The sequence below is a fragment of the Prionailurus viverrinus genome, chromosome C1, assembly GCF_022837055.1.
Source record: "Prionailurus viverrinus isolate Anna chromosome C1, UM_Priviv_1.0, whole genome shotgun sequence".
Taxonomy (NCBI): domain Eukaryota; kingdom Metazoa; phylum Chordata; class Mammalia; order Carnivora; family Felidae; genus Prionailurus; species Prionailurus viverrinus.
The window spans coordinates 189,045,364-189,059,463 of NC_062568.1; the positions used below are offsets into that span (position 1 = coordinate 189,045,364).

Below are 14,100 nucleotides of genomic sequence, written 5' to 3' on the forward strand. Positions count from 1 at the left end.
AATATGTTTCCTTTTGTTTTATTTTTCTACTGGGATAGGAGTAGAAAAGTTGCTTTTCATCCTATTTGTGGCTACTTTGAAGTCTTTCATAAACAGGGTGGAAATTATATTCTCTGTAGTGAAATAATTCAAGACAAATACAGAAACAGTGGAGCCAAGAGTCTGGGTTTGAACTCTGGCTCCACTACTTACAAGCTGGGAGGACCCCGGGCAAGTGACTTAACCTCTCTGCACCCCAGTGGGGACAATTATACCTACTTCCTGCCTGATGCAAGGCTGAGATGAGGTGACACCTGTAAAATACTTATCCCCATGGGGTATGGTTACTTGGTTCTTCCAGAAAAAAAGACGAGGAAGAGGTGAATGTGGGGGACAGATAACCGGGCAAGCCTGTGTAGACGCCTTTACTGCCTGGAAGGCTTTTTTAGTACATTTCTGGCTTTAAACATACGGATCCCCTATGTCCTCAGTTCTCTAGATAAGGGGTCAGCAAACTGCAGCCTGGGGGCCAAATCTGGCCCATCCACTTAAGCACTGTCTAAGGCTGTGTCTGTGTAATGATGCCAGAGTCGAGTAGAGACCCATATGGCCCACAAAACCAAAGATACCTCCTCGCTGGCCCTTTAAGAAAGTTTGCCGACTTGCGTTTTAGAGCAACCAGATGATCATCCTTCTTTCTAAATTTAGGAGAAGACGCCATTTTCTCCCTTGTCCCATTATAGCCTCTCAAAAGCTAAGTGGCTCTTAGCATATATTAAAAGATTTTTTAAAAGACCATTAGCTTCTGCATTTAATTGTCCACAAGGTGGGGATACTTAATCAAAAACAAAACTAGACAAAAGATGCTGATTACAAAGCGGGGTTCTCCTGAGGCTGGGATGTTGAGGGAAAGGAGCCACGGGGAGGCCAGGTCCCAGGGGCTCCTCCACCCCATCTGCTCCACTGGTTTAAGTCTGGGATTGGCCACCTGAGTTGGGGCCACCCAGGCGCCCCTATTCTTCACTATTCTTCATTGAACTGTCTTGGTACCCTTATCAAAGATCACTTGACCATAAATATGTGAGCTTATATCTGGATCCTCCATTTTATCCATTGAGCCATGTAACTGCCTCTATGACATCACCACAGGTCTGATTACAATAGCTTTGTAATAAATTTTGAAGTTGGGAAGTGTACATCTTCCTTTTTGTGCTTCTTTTTCAGGATTGTTTTGGCTCTTCTGGGCCCCTTTTATTTCTAGATGAATTTTAGGATTGGATTTTGAAGTTCTGCAAAGCAGACAGCTGGGATTTTGGCAGGGATTGTGGTAAATCTGTAGGTCAGTTGGGGGAGTGTTGCCGTCTGAGCTATATTAAGTCTTCCAGTCCATGAACATGGAATGTCTTCCCATTCATTTAAATCTTTAATTCTTTGTAATGATGGTTTGTCATTTTCAGCATATAAGTCTTGCACTTCCTTGGTTACATTTATTCTTAAGTACTTCATTGTTTTTGATGTTACTGTGTACTTATATATAAAAACACAAAATGCTTTAGATGCAGTTGTATTTTACCTGTCCCTTCCTGTGTGACCTTGGGCAAGCCTCTTCACCTCTCTGCCCCTTAGTGGGTTTCTCTTCTATAAAATGGAGACAATAATCTCTACCTCACAGGTTTTTTTCATTAAAATGTTTCATGTTATATACTTATTTTGAGAGAAAGCATGAGCAGGGGAGGGGCAGATAGAGAGGAAGAGAGAGAATCCCAAGCAGGTTCTGCACTGTCAGCGCAGAGCCTGACATAGAGCTCGATCTCACAAACTGTGAGATCATGATCTGAACCAAAATCAAGAGTTGGACACTTACCCAACTGAGCCACGCAGGTACCCCTCTACCTCACAGTTTTGAGAGCAGGGGTAAGTGAAATAACATGAAATACGTGGCATGGCATAGATCCTGGCCCATAAAATGCTTTCTCCCTCTCACTCCCTCATCTTATAAAACCTAAGACAATTAAAGGCATTTTGTTCATAAATTTGCTTTTACTGAGTCATTGTGGAAAGTTTGTCCACAGCCTTTTGCAAATGCAAACATAAGCTAACCTCCAGAGTCAGAAGGATTATGCTAAAACCCTGGCCTCCTAAAAGAGACAGTAGGGAGAGTCAGCCCTTCCTTGGTGACAAGACAGATATTTCTGTTGTTTCTGTGTCAAATAAGGAAAGACATTAACATTGGCTGACTGTCACCTCATTTATTTATCACAGACCTATAAGGTATGTTTCAGTATTTGCCCATGTTTCCAATGAGGAGACAGAGACTCTGAGTGGTAAAGTAACTAGTCAAGGTCACACAGCATTAAGTAGCACTACTGGGACCTGAACCTAGACTGTATGGCTCAGGCCCAAAACTTGTGCTTTTGCACGTGCTTTTGCCTGTGAGGGCTTCTCAGTCTTTTATTTCCCACACACATAAGTGCTTCATTGGATTCAGTTGTAGACTGATGGGTATATAAACTGCTGTGAAAGGGGTGACAGCCTCAGGCCATGGGCAGCTACTAGGAAGCTCCATAACCTTTTATGATCTCTGAAATTGCTTAGAGAATCATCAGTGAGCCAGTGACAAAAATAATGGTGAATATAACAATCAGAAGGAGACCCAAGACCAGGTGCTGGATGTGCAGGCACTCGGTGGCAGAGTCATAGGCCTGGGCCTCTGTCACATCACCCACCCTCTTCCAGTCCCTGGGCTTCACAGAGTAGCCCAGGCAGCACAAGTTCACAAAGACTATGTTGAACAGGGACCAGATGATGTGATCACGCACAGAGGTTTTGCTGTGAATGCCAATCGTGGTGGTTGCCATGGGATCCAAGCCTTGGGTCACCCCAAGTACAGCCACCTCGTGCTTCTCCTTGAGCATCTCATAGGTTGGGGGGGATGTGGTGTGGATGCCGGGAAAGTAGGGCTGAGAATTGCAGTTCATAGTGCCAGACGGAGCAGCTGTTGGGGGCTTCTTAGTCTTCATATCCTCACTCCAAAGGAGGGAAGCACTCCACTGAAACCCCCACCAATGCTCAAGGAGTTTGCTTTTGATTGGTGGAAGGTCCTCCTTGGTGCCAGGCATCTGGGAGGAAAGTAGAAACAGTCCGGGACAGGGCTGTTCAAACTAGGGTCATCCGTAAGGATGTTCGGCAGGTCTCTGTACCAGGGTGGGAAAATAACTTTATTTTCCTTTACCCTTTACTGAAATTTAGCATTTCCTTTCATTTGGAGTGTAGACAAAAACCCAAAACAGTGTTTACAACACCTATAATTTTGTAACCAGTAAAAATTGCAGAAATTTTCATATTATATTATCATTCTCGCTGATATCGTGAAATATTGCGTATGTTCCTGACTGATGTTCCTAATGAAACATTAGGGTAGTGACTGGACCTGCTGCCAGATCCTGTTACTTAATGCAGTAGTAAAGAATCACATATCTCCCTGCATCCTAGTTCTTTGTTTAGTATTTCAATGACTATAATCGATGGAATGGATTTCCCTTTAGCTCTTTACGTTTGATTATTCTGAGAGGGGCCCATAGCATCACCAGACCATCAAAGTATCCACTCCCAGTCTAAAGAGGACAAGTCCAAAACAAGATCTCAAAGAAACCATTGACCTAATGTCAGAGAGGTGGCCATTATTTCTCCAGTAGAGTGTAGACCAGAGGCTGAACCTATTTCCCTCCTTTCTCTTTCCCCAGCAGAGGTGCGGCCTAGTGGGAGACCCATCAACACTGCCCGGGAACCACCACTCACCCAGGCCTCCGGTAGGTATGGTTCAGATCTCTGGCTCAAGAAACTGGTGTTGCTTCCTTCACCTAGTTACACATGACTTTCTAAGTACTCAGTGAAAGGATGTGAAAACTGTCTACAGAGCCAAACGGGTCTCCCCACCCCAAGCAGACTTCAGGAGGAAGTGAAGGAAGGAAAGGAAACAAAAACCTCATCCAGAAGAGAGAGCCCAAGCTTCCCAGAAACACATCCAGAGCTTCGAGCTCTGGAGCCATTGATTACCACAAGCCCAGCCCCCACCCCCCAACCCAGTATGTGGTCATACAGACACAAAGACCCAAGTCCTGCCTAGGGAGCTTCCTGGAAATGGTTACATTTTTAATACAGGTATTGTATCTTTCAAAGTGTGATGTCCATAACTGGGCACATAACTACAGGTGTGGCCTGACCAGTGCAAGACTATTATAGACGATCATATCCTTTTTCAAACTTTATTCTTTTATGTACCACATTAGTGTGTTATACAAGAAGGAAACTAGATTTGGCATCATATTCAGCTCTAATTCCATTCTGGATCACAAGAGGACTCGAGCACTCCACCATCCTCCCCTGTGTTAGGTGTTGGGGGAAAACAATCTCAGTGAGTGAACTGGGATCAACCATCAGGTGGCCGCAATCCTATCAACACATATGTAAGTCCCTCTCATATCTGCTCCCCAATTCCTCTAGTTCCTGGTGATGTTTTTGCCAAGAATTCCCTATGGAAAGGGGCCTATGAGTACCAGGGGAAGAAGCAGCCAGCCATGCTCAGAGTGACTGGCTTCCAGGTTGTCAACAGCAAGGTCAACGCCACCATGATCGACCACAGTGGAGTGGAAGTGCACTTGGCTGGTAAGGAGCAGGCCACCCCCTTGAAAGCCTGGGTGTGGCAGGGGTGGGTGGGCCCACGCCCTCTGCAAGAATGTGTCTACTCTCATTGCGTCCTCCTGTCCTTGTCTGGTGGGGAGCGGGCAAATAATGTGTCTATTCATTTTTGCTTGCATGATAAAACCACTGGGACTAAAATGAAGTGGTTAGATAACAAACAATAACTTGAACATAAAAGCACTCCTAACTAAAGAGGAAAGAGACCAATATCTCTAAAACTGAACCAAAAATAGGGACAGAGAACTCCCAGAAGCCAAAATACAGACAGACAATAAACAAAAGAAAGTACACGTTTCAGCAGTAATCAAAAAACTGAAAGTAAACACAAAATGCCATTTTCTACTTATCCCCCTAAGATTTTTTTTTTAAGTGATAAACTTTAGTGCTGGTCAAGGTCAAGTGAAGACACTGATGCGGTGAGGGCCAAAGTATGAAACAGTGCAATTCTAGAAAACAGTTTGGAAACTTGTGTCAAGATCTTTGAAAATGAGTGAACCCATTAATTATATTTCTAGGAATTTTTTTCATAAAAAAGCTATGGAGGGAGTCAAACATTTATGAATAAAGGATGTTCACATAACAGGGCCATTTGTATCATATCAAAACTGGAAGGAGAAAATTGTCCAAAATTAATGAAATGGATGTATTAATTATAAGAGATCTGATAGATAAAATAGCTTGCCAGTTTGGTGGAAAATGGACCTATTGTAGTGCACGTTAAATGTGACTCCAGTTTTTAAAGGAAAAATTATATTCATAAGAAAGAAAGCTGGAAGTAATTATACCAAAACGTGAACAGGGGCAATTTCTTAGTGATATCAGGAATGATTGTGATTTTCTTCCTGCATCTCTGCATTTTCCAAAATTTCCCCAATTTTCAATCTTCCTATAATCAGAAAACTAAATCTCTCAGAAAACAAATGCAAAGATAAAGGCATGCATGAGCAAATGAAGGCACATGTTAATACACAACCCACGTGCACTCATATCCGCCCATTCATGCGTGTACACACCAGCACAGCTGAGCAGTCAGTTTCATGCATCTGCTATAAGACATAGTCATAAAGATGTGCACATAACCCCGTGTACGTGCCTCCTGCATTCCCACACCCACCAAATTGTAAAACATACTCGTGTGTTAACTGACACATTAACGTATCCAAAGTCCTATTCACTTTATTCCGCCATGTGCATGTTTTAAAAGGGTCACAATCACGGGCCAGTGATTTAGTGGTCAGTAACACACATTTGCACATTTGTGCACATCCTCTCATTCAGCCCACACAAACTCATGGGCAACACTATACTTACCGACTTATGGTTATGTATGGAATGTTTATATCAACATCTACATGTGAAATTTCACCAGGACTGTCACACCCACATCCCCACAAATATGGGTTTGGCGATTTTCCAGATCTTTAGTCTACTCTCTGAACTTTCTTTTCCCAGGAATTTACAAGAAAGAAGATTTCCATCTCCTGCTCCAGGTTTACCAGATCACAGGACCTGCGGAGATCTTTGTGAATAAGTTCAAAGATGACCACTGGGCTTTAGATGGGCATGTAAGTTCAGCAAAATCTGCCCTTGACCTCCCTGTGCCCTATCCCCACCACTGATTCCCAGATCACTGGCAGGGAATGGGGGAGAAGAGAGTGGAAACTCGTAGGATCAACATGGAAACTTGGGGTGTGGGTTCTTTGGGACGAGGACAGGGAGCAAGGGAGCCCTCACCTGCTCGTGAAGTGGGTAAAGGAAAAGATAAAGGGACCAGGAGGCTGAGTGTCCAGAGGGCCAGCACATCTGAGTGATAGGGAGTAGGTTCTGACGTTAGAGCAGAAAGCAAGGAACTAGAGGTCAGCGGTGTAAGAGTAAATTCAAGCAAGCTGGAGGTAATGACATGGTGCTGGGACATGGGAAAAGGTGGTGGGTCCCGGGTGACTACCTCAAATATCCACTCACATTTGAGGATGCGGATTACAGATGATTTAGCACAGCTAGAAGACCAAGACATAGGGGAGGAGACACAGCTTCCTTGCCTTCTCTTGTGGGGGAAGACTTAGCGCATTCTAGGGCATTCTGAAGGCAGAAGGCAGGTCCACAGTGATGCTCCTCTTCCAATTTCACAGGAGGGGAGTTGAGCATCATGTCACGTATCACACCCTTGGCTTCCCTATCTTGGATCTTTGATGCTAGAAATGGAAGGCTGGGAAGGAGAGAGAGTCACAGAGGCCAGAGTAGCAGAGAGCTGAGGAGTCAGGGTGCATCCTCAGGGACAAGACAGCAGATGGACAACTGTGGATTTGTGGCTTTGCTTTTCAAATACATAAGGAGAGGGGCACCTGGCTGGCTCAGTCAGTACAGCATGAGACTCTTGATCTCAGGGTCATGAGTTCAAGCCCCACGCTGGGCATAGAGCTTACTTAAACATGTAAGGAGAAGCAAGTGGCTTCCCCCAAGGGCTGGCACATCCGGTTAGTTCCTTGGTATTTTTGAGAGTATCCTGTGGACCCCCCTTGGATACCCCATTGGGTAGCGAAGACCCGGCTGCTTCAATAGCAGTAGTCCAAAAGCCGTGCAAGAACAACAGACCCTACCATGCTGGGAGGGTCGCCATAGAGAACAAGGGTCAAAGTTAGGAGATGGATGGGGCTAGGAGTACAGGCCATGGGCTAGAAGCGAATGGAGCTCTGGAGGGCCAAGCCGCTGGAGCAGCTTAGGACAAGAGCCAACCATCAGGCCTACTTCTGTGGCCACCCGTGCGTGGTTTGGGGCACAGATGGCGCAGTCCGCCTAGAGCACAGTGGACGGAGGACCCCACCTTGGGGATGGAGCAGGACCTGGGAGGTGTGCAGTAGCCAAACATCCTCAAAGCATGCCCTCAGCTGAGCAGCACACGGGCTTTGTGTCCAATGACCCCATCTCACTGCCTCTGCCCTCACCCTCACAGGTCTCCTCAGAGTCCCCCGGAGGTACCTTCATCTACCAAGGCTCCGTCAAGGGCCAAGGCTTTGGACAGTTCGGCTTTCAAAGACTTGGTAATTAGCATTGGTCCCCTGGAAGGGTGTGCTCGTGGGGCGGGGGAGACACTTGAGTGCTGGGGCAAGGGATTGACGTTCAACAGCCAGATCCAGGGGTCCTTAACCATTTGGGGGCCATGGCCACCTTTGAGATTCTGATAAAGGCTATGGAATATGTTCCCAGAAACAAGCACATAGACATAATACGCTCAATCTTTGCCAAACAGTGTCAAGGCCCAGCCTCAAGTTGAGACCCCCAGCTTAAGGGACGTTGGGTCTCAGAGACAGCTGCCAGCAACACCACCCAGCCAGCCCTCAGGCATCACACAGACACCCCGAACAAGCAGACGTGGGGTTATCAGGAGTGCCTTTACTCACAGTGCCCTTTCCAACCCCGAGCAGTCCCAGAAGATGGTTCTCCCCTAGCATCTTTACCCTGACTGCTACACATCATTGGCATCCAGTGTCCTCACTTCCTCGCTGGCCTTGACCCAGAGCCTCCCGGTCAGAGCCTCAGACTCTAGTCGGAGGAGGGCACCTGGCTTCTCAGAAGTGGTGGAAGGGGAGGCAGGAGGCAGTCATGGGTGCTCAAGGGTCAGCTCCACACATCTGGGTACTGACACCCACCATTCCCAGGGGCTCTGCCTGCCTTTCTCGCTGCTCTGACCTTCAGGAAGCTTCTCCTTGTCTTAAGCAGAAATCTGTTTCCCTGGTTCCCACTCCACACTGTTCCTGCCCCAGAGGTATTCTTAGCTCCCCCTTGTGAGCAGCGTGGAGTAAGACCTCTGTCTCCTCCCGACGCACGCAGTCCCTCGGTCCCCTGGCCCCTCAGCGCCACACACCAGAGTTGGCCTTCACCGCTGACTCCCTGTCTCCCGAGGCAGACCTGTGCCCTCTTGGAGCCACTAAGCAGGCAGTGTTGCCTCCCCATGGTCTCCAGAGCAGAGCACAAGGCTGGGAGGGCCAGAGCAGAGGAGGGGAGACGGTCCCCAGGCTGCTCAGCATCTCCTGTCCCCCTCCCCCACCCCCACCAGAGCAGCTCGCCCTCACCTGTTTTCTGTTGTGGCTTCCTTGTAAGCTTCTATCCGATAAAAGGCTCTGGTAGACAAAAGAAGTTTCGAAACTTCTGAAGGGCAACACCCTGTAAGGTTTTATCCTGCCACACGGCTTTAGGTTCTCTGGCAGATGGGCTCCCCCAGGACTGATGGCTGTCCTTTGCATATGACCTGACGGACTGGTGTGGGGAGTCTTCTCCCCGGGGAATGTCTGAGTGTGGGGGGAGGCAGCTGCAGAAGGTGACATCCCTAGCCACGGCCACACCTCCCACTGGGGCCGTCCCCTCAGATCGTGTGTCTGTGAGCTGAGGTTTATGCTCTGGGACTTTGCAGACCTCAGGCTGCTGGAGTCCGACCCCGAGTCCATCGGCCGCCACTTTGCTTCCAACAGCAGCTCCGTGGCAGCCGCAATCCTGGTGCCTTTCGTCGCCCTCATCATTGCAGGCTTCGTGCTGTATCTCTACAAGCACAGGTACAGGGGAAGAAGGCGGCATGGGGGGAGGGGGGCACGCAGGCCCATCACCCACCCCAGCCCGCCCACAGCCTCCCCGGCCCAGGAGAGCTGTCATCTTGGGAAAGGAAGACAGAACTTCCTACTCCCTCCTCTCCCCGTTCACACCCCTGAGCCTCTCCCTCTTTTTACGTTTTGGTCACTCTCTCTCTCTCATTCCCAGGAGAAGACCCAAAGTTCCATTCAATGGCTACGCCGGCCACGAGAACACAAACGTTCGGGCCACATTTGAGAACCCAATGTACGACCGCAACATCCAGCCCACAGACATCATGGCCACCGAGGCGGAGTTCACAGTCAGTACAGTGTGCACAGCCGTATAGCCACCAGGCCTGGCTGCCACCGCCGCCGCCACCGAGAGCCCCGCCTCCGGCAGCCGGTGAGAGGGGGCATGGGAGGCAGTCGCGTAGCGGGCTTGCGCCGAGACACGCTCTCCCACAGCCGCATCCAGTGGGAGGAACCTATGCCCTGAGTGCCGTGGGGCACCAGACCCTGAGCGGGGCGCTTCCCTGTGCCCTGTCATTGTCCCCATTAGATGGGAAAACGAGGTAGAGAAAGGAATTCATTTGGCCAAGATCACACGCCTAATAAGTAGCAGGGTCACAATCCAATCCATCCAACCCCAGGCAGGCGGACTCCAGAGACTGTGCTCTTAGCCCTTTGGGCTTGGCAAAATATCTAAGCGGACTGTATTAGTGAGGAGTCTCCAGAGAGAGAGAGAGAGATGCATACACACATAACACATACCTAAGATATACATACCTATCTATGTGTGTATATGTATATACACATATATGCTTATCTCCATATAAACATCTAAATATCTATATCCACATAGAAAGATGTATGTATATGTATATCTAGATATATAGAGATATCCATATAGAGACGCATGTATATTGTATATATACAGAGAGAGAGAGAGAGAGAGAGAGATTTAGTTTAAGGAATTGGTTCACATGATTGTGGACCTGGCAAGTCTGAAATCCACAGGGCAGGCCTGCAGGCTGGAAATTCCATCAGGAGTTGATTTAATCTTGATCCAATGGCTATACGGAGACAGAATTCCTTTCTCTTCAGGGACTTCAGTCTTTTCTTCTCGGGCATTCAACTGATTGGATGAGGCCCACCTCCATGGGGTGGGTAATCTGCTTTACTCAGTCTACTGATTTAAATGTTAACATACCCAAAAAATTCCTTCACAGCAACATTTAGACTGGTGTTTGACCAAACAACTAGTGTTTGACCAGAGCCTTGGCAGGTTGACATATCAAATTAACCATCACCTAGAGCATGATAGATGGGCTGACACGATCCCTGCCCTCCTCCAATTCTCCCCTTCCTTCTTTGAGTCCACTTTCTCCTCTAGAGTATTTCTCTTGCTTAAGTCTAAGCTTAAAATTGTAGGTATTGAGATAATTTATACATGAGATGAAAATTATTTTCAGAATACATAAAGGCAACTATTGAGTGCAAATAATTAAATTATTGAGCTTTTCTGCATCCTTTTACATCCATCTGAAACAAACATTTAAAGGAAGAGAAATTATTCCAGAATTCCAGAATTAGTTCTGAGGTTTCATGTCTATGATCCCTGTGTACTTTTTCCTACTCAGAACTCATACAAATAGAAGCAAAAAAGAAAAGGTAAAATCCCTTCCGATGACATAAATCAGGCCTCACCAGTGATCAGTAATGACTCTGAATTTCGAGTTGCTGAATTACTGAACAATATAAGGAAGAAACCAGAATGCCCTCTGACCTGCATATTCCCCCCCCCCACCCCAACCCCTGCTCCCTACCTCAGGCTCCACTGCGTCCCCATGCCTGTGTGCACAGTGTGTCACCTCTGGGTCATGTGCAGTTCAGCAGCGCTCAGCATCACTCATCATGAGCATTCAGGGCCTCTGAATATTCCGCCCAGCCCACAGCTCTCCACAGCAGGCTCTTCTGGCAAGGGGCCCACCTTGTCCTGCCCAGAGCAGGAGCACAGCGAAAACACAGAGAAAGCTGCTCTTGGTTCATGGAGGCGATGTGTGAAAAACCATGTGAACACACACACCCGTCTTTAGAACGAGTAATTAGGTGATAAATTCAAATAATGCCTAAAAGAACAGCTGAAATTAAAATAAGAACCCAAGGGGCGCCTGGGTGGCACAGTCGGTTGAGCGTCCGACTTCAGCCAGGTCACGATCTCGCGGTCCGGGAGTTCGAGCCCCGCATCAGGCTCTGGGCTGATGGCTCAGAGCCTGGAGCCTGTTTCCGATTCTGTGTCTCCCTCTCTCTCTGCCCCTCCCCCGTTCATGCTCTGTCTCTCTCTGTCCCAAAAATAAATAAACGTTGGAAAAAAAAATTTTTTTTTAAATAAGAACCCAAATAGGCCATTCATGGAGGCCTGTGGGGTCAGTGAGTGAGGGGGCAGGGTGCAGGGCTGTGCTATGGGCTTTCATGGGCCCTTTTCTTCCATTAAAAAATGTATATTAAACATGGTACCTTACAACAGTGTTGTTACAAAGCTGAATAGAACTCAGTCCGGACTGATTATTACAGGTCCATTATTATTCCAATTTTGAAAGAATTGGATCTTGAAAAACATTTTCCTGGGCCCCTAAGTGAGCCCACTGTGGTGGCCCCTAGGCATTGGGTCTCCTGTGCCTAATGGGTAAGTCGAACCACCAGGGGAAGAAGACAGTATTGGGAAAATGTATGTCCTGTTGTGGGTGTTCCCCACCTATACCCACTCTCGGGTTCGGGAAGATCAAAGGTCAAGGTAACTAATTTCCTTCTTTCCCCTTTATTCCTCTTTGCTTTGCCTCTTTTCTCTCGCCTGCTTCCGCTCCCCACCTCACCCTGCCCACCCCTCTCATTTACAATCCCCGCGCGATCCGTTTGTCCCCAGTTGTCCAGGGGACAGGCCGTCAGCCCCCTGAGCACAGTGCCCGGTGCCCATCTTCGTCTGTCTCTCTGCCCGTGTCTGCTACTGCTGGGACTTGGGTCCTCACCCCGCCACCACCTGCACCCGCCACCCCAGAGAAGACTCCTGCTGGGCCCCGACTTCGGGGCAGTACAGGAAGAGGGGCTGCAGACGGACACAGGAAGCTTATGGATTTAAAACAGCAAAGCATCTTGTGGCTGTGGAGGGGCGGGGGGGGTGCCGAGCACACACAGACACACATGCCTCTCCTTCATTTGAGTCCTGCGAAGAGGCCGCGGAAGTTTAAAAAAGAGAAATGTGTGTGAAAGATGCCCCCCCGCCCTGCTCCCCACAAACACAGAGAAGAGGTGAAGAGGAGGCTGCACGCCCCGCCGGCCCTGTGTGAGGAGGCGGCGAGTGTGTTAGGTGGTCAGTGTGTAGAAACCAGCCGTCCGCAACTGGCTGTTCTCCTGCAAAAGTGACAGCAAGGATTACCCCAAGGGCAGGAAAACATCTTAAGAAGTACTTTGGAAATCAGTTTATTTTTTCCAACAGAATTTTATTGAGTTCTAAACCCAGTGAGTTAAAAAGTCATTCTGGGTCCTGGGCAGCACTGGGGAAGGAAGGGTGGGTTGGGGGAGGTAGAGCAGGAATCTGGCCTCGAGTCTAAGGTCAGGTCTGGCTGTCAAGTGACAAAGAGAAGAGAAGCGAGGCTGTAGCCCAGACGGAGATGCCGAGTCGGCAGCATTGGGAAGGTGCTGATACAGCAGAGCAGGCCTATCCCAGTGTCCAAAAACTCATGGCTGCCTTGTGTTGAGTTTCTTCTCTGTGCCTGACACTTTAGGTGTATCATTTCTAGACCTTACAACAACCCAAAATGTAGGAATCGTTATTCCTGTTTTATAAATGAGAAAACAGAAGTCCAGAAAGGTTGAAGAGACATAAGCCACACCGTAAGTGTGGAGTCAGGATGCTAACCCAGGTGGGTCTGACCCCAAAGTCCACTACACCAGCTGCCAGAAACCCAGGTCCAAAAGGGGCACCAAATACAGGGAGGAGCAGGTGAATCTGTATAGTAGGACTGTGGCGGGGCTGGTGGGCCAGGCAGAGGACCTGTGTGTCCTGTCTGGGCTCTTCTCCCTCCGTCTGGGCAGCCTCAGGGAAAGGGACCTCCTAGAGCTGGTGCTGCCCCCTTGGCCCCCAGCAGCCCCTGGCTACAGCAGACACAAGACCTGGGAGCTCCTGAACGGAAAGAACGGAGTGAATGAAAGTCACCTCTCCAGCTCCTTGCGAGAAGATTTGATTCATTCTGAGTTCCACTGTGCTTGGGTCCTTATTGAACTCCATACAAGTATTGTTGGGACACTAGCAAGTTTAGGAATCAAACTGTGGCATTTAGAGCCATTTTCTCTGTCCTCGGGAAGGTCCCTATGGGCTTAAGCACCTGTGCACGTGTGACATGCTGGCCTGAGATGTTCATATCACATATACTGAAATAAATCGAAATGGAAGGGAGCGGAGTGGCAGGGACACCTATTCTTCAACAGATGAGACGATCTGCCTCACAGTAAGAGGGGCCGAGTACAGCGAGAGGCGTCAGTTCCCAGCAGATGGGACTGAGGCTGGCAATGGCGGGAGCCCCGTGCCACCCACACCCGCTCTGGGTCACAGCGTCCCTGGGCTTGGCGGGAGAGGGCCAACTCAGCCACACACACGCACTCATATCTCTCTTTCCCGGAAACAAATGCAGGAAGTTCTTTGGCTGCTCCCTTCCTCCCTTCTTTCACTCCTCCCAGACCAACCAGTGGACTCCTCCACCAGCCCTGCCTCCGCCCCCTCCCCTGTGTCCCCGCAGATGCCCAAGGAGCACATGCCAGGGGGGGCACCCAGCACTCTGCTGTGCATTACCGTTTCCCACCT

The 14,100-nt window shown here is 48.6% G+C and overlaps 2 protein-coding genes across 2 annotated transcripts in view; one reads left to right on the top strand and one right to left on the bottom strand.

Annotated features, from left to right (window-relative positions):
* The window catches only part of CSMD2 (CUB and Sushi multiple domains 2), a 600,812-nt gene extending 588,520 nt beyond the window's left edge, over positions 1 to 12,292 (top strand). Inside the window, exons 65-71 of the mRNA XM_047870009.1 lie at positions 3,726 to 3,788; positions 4,483 to 4,644; positions 6,133 to 6,245; positions 7,631 to 7,718; positions 9,089 to 9,227; positions 9,430 to 9,645; positions 12,166 to 12,292. Coding sequence (XP_047725965.1) covers positions 3,726 to 3,788; positions 4,483 to 4,644; positions 6,133 to 6,245; positions 7,631 to 7,718; positions 9,089 to 9,227; positions 9,430 to 9,589 — 725 coding nt within the window. The 3' untranslated portion in view covers positions 9,590 to 9,645; positions 12,166 to 12,292. The remainder of the gene's footprint in view (positions 1 to 3,725; positions 3,789 to 4,482; positions 4,645 to 6,132; positions 6,246 to 7,630; positions 7,719 to 9,088; positions 9,228 to 9,429; positions 9,646 to 12,165) is intronic.
* On the bottom strand, positions 2,571 to 2,957 carry LOC125172256 (interferon-induced transmembrane protein 3-like). Its single transcript, XM_047870020.1, has one exon. It carries the CDS (start codon positions 2,955 to 2,957, stop codon positions 2,571 to 2,573), a length of 387 nt encoding a protein of 128 aa, XP_047725976.1.
* Positions 12,293 to 14,100: the final 1,808 nt, after the last annotated feature.

Coding starts and splice junctions, on each gene's coding strand:
- LOC125172256 (XM_047870020.1), bottom strand. CDS start 2,957: ATGAACTGCAATTCTCAGCCCTACTTTCCCGGCATCCACACCACATCC.